This window comes from Catharus ustulatus, unplaced genomic scaffold (assembly GCF_009819885.2).
Source record: "Catharus ustulatus isolate bCatUst1 unplaced genomic scaffold, bCatUst1.pri.v2 scaffold_107_arrow_ctg1, whole genome shotgun sequence".
Classification (NCBI taxonomy): domain Eukaryota; kingdom Metazoa; phylum Chordata; class Aves; order Passeriformes; family Turdidae; genus Catharus; species Catharus ustulatus.
The window spans coordinates 81,562-88,876 of NW_024879454.1; the positions used below are offsets into that span (position 1 = coordinate 81,562).

Here is a 7,315-nt window from a genome sequence, read left to right on the forward strand (position 1 = left end):
TGAAGGATTTGAACAGAAAAATGGAGTTCCAAACAAATCCCTGTCACTGGTAGGTATCTCCTCTGGTTATGGATTGCTGAATTCTATGTAAGCAGATCAGCTTCACAATTCTTCTACACTTCCAAATAACTCTCTCAGAGCAACAGATGGATTTCGATAAATGAGAAATCTGTGACCGTGTGCTGTTGTTTAAACCCAACCAGCAAGCAAGCAGCACACACAGCCGTTCTCGTTCAATGCCCCACCAGCAGGCTGGACTGTGCAGAGAATTGGAAGGGTAAAAGCTGGAAAACTCACAGATGGAGAATAATTCCGTTGCATAGGGAATGCAGAAGCCACGTGCACAAGCAAAAACCCCAAAGAACTCACCATTTCCCATGGGCAGGCTGGTGTTCTGCGTCTCCAGGACAGCAGGGCCCCCTCAAGCCTCACAGGGACTTGGCAAGACAAATGCCGTAACTCCAAATGTCCCCTCCTTCCTCCTTCTTGTGCCCAGCTTGAAACACTGAGCAGGATGTCAGAGACTCTGCAAGAGCTCTTTGGCCACCTGGGGTCCCCTGCCCTGGCAGTGTCTCCTCCCAGCCTGGCACGCAGCGTGACCCCAGGCAGCTCTGTCTGGGCGGCTCCTTCCCTTGTGCTGGGTGCCCAGCTGACACAGGCTGTGGCTCACGCAGGTCAAACTGCCAAAGTTTTCACTCCCTCATGTTGGCCGTGGTTCCCGTGGCAGACTCATGTACCCACTGGACACTCATCTGCGCCTGAGCCTGTGGAGAAGCCTGGCTGCCTCCCCCTCTGCCCAGAGCAACACAGACACTCCCAACTTTCCACAGGAGCTGCAACGCAAGCACGGCCACAGCAGCATCCCCAGCAGTGACACCGCTGCTCTGCTCCCTTTTGCCCTGCTCTGCTCCTCTCTTCACAGCTAAAAGCTTCAAAGAAGCTTGTGGCCTGGAGGCAATGAAGGGAGAAGACCTCTGCCCACTTCCAAACTGTCCCAAAGCCCATCCATGGGTCTTGCCAAGTTTTAGAAACAGCTGACCATGAAGAAGCAAATTTAGAGCTTGTTCACAGGCTCACAGAACAAAGGGAAGCTTCCAAACACAGTGAAGGTTTTATAGTATTTATTTGGACTATCAATCTAAAGAAACTACAAACTACAACAAACAACAACGGCCTCTTGCAGGGCTACTATCTCCTGTTGGCCATATACCGCTGCGCTGCCACGATCAGAGGTATCAGGTTGGAGGTCAGCTTGGCTGAGGTTACAAACGGATGCTGCCCAAAGAGAAAGAGAAGAAATGAACTTCTACTTCCCTCACAGGTTGAAACAGCCCTTCTCTGCCTGCCAGAAAGGTACAGAAATGAGGGCATTCTCTGCACCTCTGTCTCCACGTCCCTGCTAGCACAGGCCAACGTGGTTCACAATCCCACAAACGCATGAAGCCAGATGTCTTCAGCTTCAGGAGATTTGGTCCAGGTGACCTTGAAAGGCTCTTCCCAAGCCATGGCAGGCCTGCACTCTCCTTGCTTTTCCTTTGAAAAGCCCCCAGACTGGAGATTCTTTGGAGCAGGGCCCATCTGACGCCGCACACTTGAGCAGAGGAGGAGCCCCTGGCAGCGGGCAGCTGGCACAGCCTGCAGCCACTTTGCCTTTTACCTGCAGAAGTTCCTGGGCAGACCAGCGCCTGTCCTCGTCTATCTCCAGGCAGCAGTGCAGAAAGTCTCGCAGCCAAGCGGACTGCTGCCTGGGCTTCGGCAGCTTCGGGGTGCCCCTGGTGCTTATCAGCTGTCGAGCCTAGAGAAGAAGGAAACGCCACACTCTACCTGTCTCCTTCACACCCAAAACTGCTCAGTCACATCCCACTAGACAAGCTCCACTCTCCAGTGGCACTTTCCTCCCTGCCAGAGGGTGGCAGGTGCCTTTCCTACCCCAACAAACAGAACCCAATGCCAGAAGAAACCAAAACCAGTCAATGTGCAAAGGCTCCTGCCTTGAGCCCTGATTCGATTGGCTGAGAGAAATAGGAGCAACTCCATCAGCAAAAGCACACTTTGCTTCTCTGAGGACTGACACCAGCTCCTCAACCCATTTGGAAGAGGGACTTTGGTCTTACTCTGCTATTCCCAAGGATTCTTCCAAACAATGCAGCTTTGGCGCCACTCACAGCTCCCTTAAGTCAAAGCTTCCATCAGGAAAGGGCATCACAGTTTTTAGGGTTCTTCACAATTCAATGGCAAGGGGAAAAAACAGGGCAAGAAGCACAAGAGACTATGCAGCCCGCAAACTATGGCCTTCAGGTGTTACCAAGCTTCCCAGGCAGAAGAATGGGGGCAGATTTGGTTAGAGTGACAGGAGGAAGTGGGAGAGAAGTTGCAGCGCACCGTGCGGGAGCTTTCCATCAGGTAAGGAGGCGCTCCTTCCACCATCTCAAAGCCCACGATGCCCACCAGATATCCACTTTGGGGCCGTAGTTCTTCCTGGTGAAAATTTCTGGCGCCATCCAGTAAGTCGTGCCGACAGCTGATCTCCGTTTGCTCTGCTCAGCCGTCAGCTGAGCAGCGAGACCAAAATCAGCTAAGGAGAAAAAAACACTCTGATCAAGCCAGCGTGAATTAGGAAAGCAAACAAAAGAATTCCCCACTCTGCCAATGGCCAAGGCGGCAGCGTGCAATCCAGCTGCAAAAGGGGCCATCCTGGCATTCCTTAGGCCTGCTGCTGAGGGAATACGCGATTGGCCACTTGGCAAAAGCCCCCAGTTTCCCACAGTGGCTTCCCCTGAAGCTTGAGACTGTAGTTGCCTTGCTTGGCAAGGGACACACACAGGCCAAAGCCCCTCCCGACACCTTCTTCCCTGCCACACCGCCTTGTGCCTGTGCTCTGCGCTTGCAGCAGGGCAGCCTGCACTGCCACAGGCACTGCTCCTGGGGAACTGGCAGTCACTCAAAGGCACCCCCAGCCCTCAGCCCAGCACAGCTGAGCCTGGCCAACAACACCCACCCAACTTGACAGATCCGTCCAAGCCCAGGAGAATGTTGTGGCTTTTGATGTCTCGGTGGATGACTTGCTTGGAGTGAAGGAAAGCCAGGCCTTGCAGGCACTGAGGGAGGAAAAAGAAACGTGAGCCTAGGAGTCCCACATCAGATTTCATCCCACAAGCAGGGAAGCGGCACATCTGCAAGACTTACTTGCTGGGGCAATGTGAGCCATGGCAGGAAAGGCTGCTGGCAAGGGCAAGAGCTTGCTGCTCCAACACGAGGACTGCAGTGCCTTTCTACGTGGGGCTGGCTTCAGTTTGGAAAGAGAAAGGGCACTTGTTCCCCTGGCCAGCGCCCTGCAAACGCAGACGGAAGGAGCACTGCCACAGTGGCTGTGCTCTCTCCAGCCAGGCAACAGCGGATGCTTTGCCAATCCCACTTTGAGTGCAAGGCTCTCCTTTGAGGCTGAGCTCTGTGAGAGTCCTGTCAGTCTCTCTTAGTCTTTGCCATTCAGTTCACATTGTGGCACCAGCACGTTTGCTCTTACGGGGACAGAATGCAGTGCCTGCAGGATGCAGGCAGGTGTTTTTAGTGAGGCAAACACAAACAAACACACTAGAAGAAGGGCCTGCATGTTGGAAGGCACTTCAGATGCTCTTGTTCCTGCCAGTTGTGAGAGAGAGGCAGAAAGAAAGCTGGGAAGGTGAAATCAATCCTCTCCTTATCACCCATCCCACCCAAGCCACGGGAAGCACAAGTGCCGTCCCTTACCTCCCGAGAGACAACTGCTATCTCTCCTTCTACCATCCTGGCCTCTGTGATGACATCGTATAAGGAACCTCCGTCCATGTGTTCCATCACGAGCCAGAGTTCCCCGTGCACCAGGTAGCTGAAAGGAGGAAACAACAGCCTGGAAACGAATGTGCCTGCACGACCTGATGGATTCTTGTTTCCGTCTCTCTCTCCGAGGAAGACAGGAGGAAGGGAATAGTCATTCACTAGGCTCTACAGGGCTTGATCTCTGTGCAGTCTGAAAGACTGCTTGGTATCCACACCAATGCAACAGGCCGAGGGAAATAGAGTCTATGGGGATTTGTCAGCACTTCAGAAGCTTGGGAAAAAACCAAACAAACCATCAAACCTCAAAGCAAACAAGAAAACATGGAGGGAGCACAGGAACTTTGAGGCTGTTGGCTCAGTAAAAGAGGCCCAAGTCCTGGTCTTTGAAAGCACACTTTAAACTAGGTATGCCGGGAAAGATAAACGCAGCCTCAATGCAATCTCCTCCCAAGATGCTGTAGATCAGCCCAGAAACAGGAATGAACAGCTCCACCCTCTGCCAGCAGGCAAAGGAGGGATTGAACCTCTGGCTTGAAAGAGGTGAGTGACCCTTCATAGCACAAGAGCAGAACCACTCGCCTGTCTACGTAGTTCACTACGTTGTTGTTCTTATTGTCACGCATGACCTGGATTTCCTTCACACATAGTTTGTTGCTGTTGTCTTGCAGGAGACTGATTATCTTTATGGCCACCTAAAACGACATGGGAAAGCATGAAGCAAAGAAGTCTGATACAGGACCGCATAGGGAACTTGGAGGGCATGATCATTACTCCACTGCAAAACAACAAAGCAAACTCTTACAGATGTGACAGATAAAATACCACCCTAAAAACATCCTGCCCGTTATCCCCCCAAAGAAACACAACCCTACAGATGCTATGGGAAAAACGCCATGATGATGAGTATATCATGAAGAACACCTCCACAAAAGACAACTCCTGCACTTTGTGACTCTAGGAATTTCCATTTTGCTCCACTAAATCACTTTCCTTCACACCACTGACATTTGCAATTCGTGCCTGACTGTAAAAAGAAGCAAGTAAGTGCTGCCACCACTGCTGGACATGACTGCTGCACAACGTGCACCAAACTGGACACGACGACCCGAAAGGGACCCAGAACCGAGACTGACAACCTGGACCTGCCTGTCATGGACAGCCCTGCCAGGAACCAGAACCTGCCTGCCATGGACCAAAAACCTGCCAGGAACCACAACCTGCCTGCCATGGACCAAAAACCTGCCAGGAACCAGAACCTGCCTGCCATGGACCAAAAACCTGCCAGGAACCACAACCTGCCTGCCATGGACCAAAAACCTGCCAGGAACCACAACCTGCCTGCCATGGACCAAAAACCTGCCAGGAACCACAACCTGCCTGCCATGGACCAAAAACCTGCCAGGAACCACAACCTGCCTGCCATGGACCAAAAACCTGCCAGGAACCACAACCTGCCTGCCATGGACCAAAAACCTGCCAGGAACTACAACCTGCCTGCCATGGACCAAAAACCTGCCAGGAACCACAACCTGCCTGCCATGGACCAAAAACCTGCCAGGAACTACAACCTGCCTGCCATGGACCAAAAACCTGCCAGGAACCAGAACCTGCCTGCCATGGACCAAAAACCTGCCAGGAACCTTTGCCAAGCACAGGAAAGTAGAGGAAGATCACAAGGTACAATGCCAGGGTATCAGCATGGTGTAAAAAGGAATGTGTTTATAAAAAGAAAGGGTGGCTTGGTTGAAAATAAGATAGAGCAAACCTCTGGGTGTGGCTGCAACCTGGGCCTGAAGTTTTATAGCTTGCTTAGAAAATTGTTCATAACCCTTGCGTCTTTGCATTTCTGGGTTATAAAATTGGATTTTCCTGGCTGTTTTTTAAAATTTGGCTGTTTACTGTTGGTTTGTCAGCATTTAGGATGTTTGGGGGAGGGTGGGCTGTGAGCTAGGCCAGGGTGTGCACAGTGTTCCTGTTGCCTTCTAACAGCTCCTTTTTCCCTCATAGTTTTCCAGGCTGCAGGCATCACTGCTCTCTCTGCCACCGAGCAAGGAAACCTGCTGCTGAATTTCTCCATGCTTGGGAAAAGTTTAATGATTACAAAGCATTGTGAGTTGCCAAGTGAGAATCCAAGGTTCCATTTCCATTACTGGAGGGAATTGCTGGGGAAGCGCAGGAGAGCCTGGAGCACAGACTATGCCTGGGACAAATGAACATTTTCTCTGGAAATTTAGAAAAGCCAGGCTTTGGAGTTGCTTTAGGCATCTCTCTCTGACCAGCTTTCTCTCTCTGTGTTTTTTCAGGGATCTGCAGGGGATGAGGAGAATCCTTTCCCAGAGACCTTTCTGCCAAATGAAGACAAGACAAGAAGACAGAAGTTTGAACAGTAAGTGTTTGTTTCACAGCCTTGCCTGTAGTTCCTGAAGACACCAGGCTTGGCTGGCACTGCAGCCACCCTGGTTTCTGCTTCCTCATTGCTTCCTCGTTTTGGGAGCAAAGAGAGAGGTAGGGATGGGGGAGAGCTGCCCCATCAGGGCAGCACCTGCTGAGTAGCTTGGCTACAGATGGGCAGCCCTAGGATTTTTGACTCCTTGCTGGGTTTGTGACCTGTATTTGCCAAAAGGAATTCCTAGAGTTGCTGCTACGTTTTTGATTGTACAGTTTAGTCATTGCAAATATTGTGTTGTCCTGTGGTGCAAGCAGTGGGGAATACTCAGAAGCTGTAACCTGCCATCCCTCAGGGCCTTTGCAGTGTCATTTTCCATAAAACACAAAGCTTTATGGTTTCATGGAGTGGGCTCCTTTGGACAAAGGGATGCATTGCCATGATCTGCTGGCAAACTTGCAAAAGAAAATAATCAGGATGTGCCTGGCAGAAGGGCTGGGAGGCTCTAAAACTCCTCTCCATAAAGAGGTAGCTGCTGAAAGTCAAAGATGTGTGCAGGTCCTCTTTGAGTAAAGAGACTCCAGTCATGGACTCTCTTCTGCCAGATGTGCCTGTTGGATGAACCCAACCAAATGTTTTCTCTATCCCTCCTTTTGTTCCAGAGATTTCTGCTGAACAAACCAAGAGAATGTGAGCAGGAGCTGGCCTGACCTCATAGACTGAACGAGACAGAATTTATAGTGACTCTGCCTGGAACCCAAGTGCCTTTACTGGGTCTCCAGGATGTAAATAGTTCCATGTTCTCTGTTTTTTTGGAGCCTCAGAAACAGTTCTGTTTTGTTTATTTTCTTACTGTTCAATGTAAAGCACCTGCATACTTTTGTGTTCGTTTTAAGTAAAGTTTTACGTTCTCTTCGTTACCTTAGGAAGACTTTGTGGTTTTTGAGGGTAATGCTCTTCTGCCTTGCAAAAGAAGAGATGGGGGGTGGTACCTGCCTTTAAAATGACCAAGTGCAATGAATTTTCTGAATGGCCCCTTGTGCTGATGGTCTGTGAATGTTGAATATTATGAATAACAGGGAGCCACACTCTAGGATGGGCCCAGTGACTTAG

At 50.7% G+C, this 7,315-nt stretch overlaps 1 protein-coding gene across 1 annotated transcript; it reads right to left on the bottom strand.

The window, feature by feature from the left end:
• Positions 1 to 1,997: 1,997 nt before the first annotated feature.
• On the bottom strand, positions 1,998 to 4,493 carry LOC117011319 (serine/threonine-protein kinase PAK 3-like). The gene is given in 5 exon segments (XM_033086670.2): positions 1,998 to 2,447; positions 2,450 to 2,575; positions 2,999 to 3,098; positions 3,748 to 3,865; positions 4,396 to 4,493. Coding segments are annotated over 5 exon segments (534 nt in total). The 5' UTR covers positions 4,440 to 4,493; the 3' UTR covers positions 1,998 to 2,301.
• Positions 4,494 to 7,315: the final 2,822 nt, after the last annotated feature.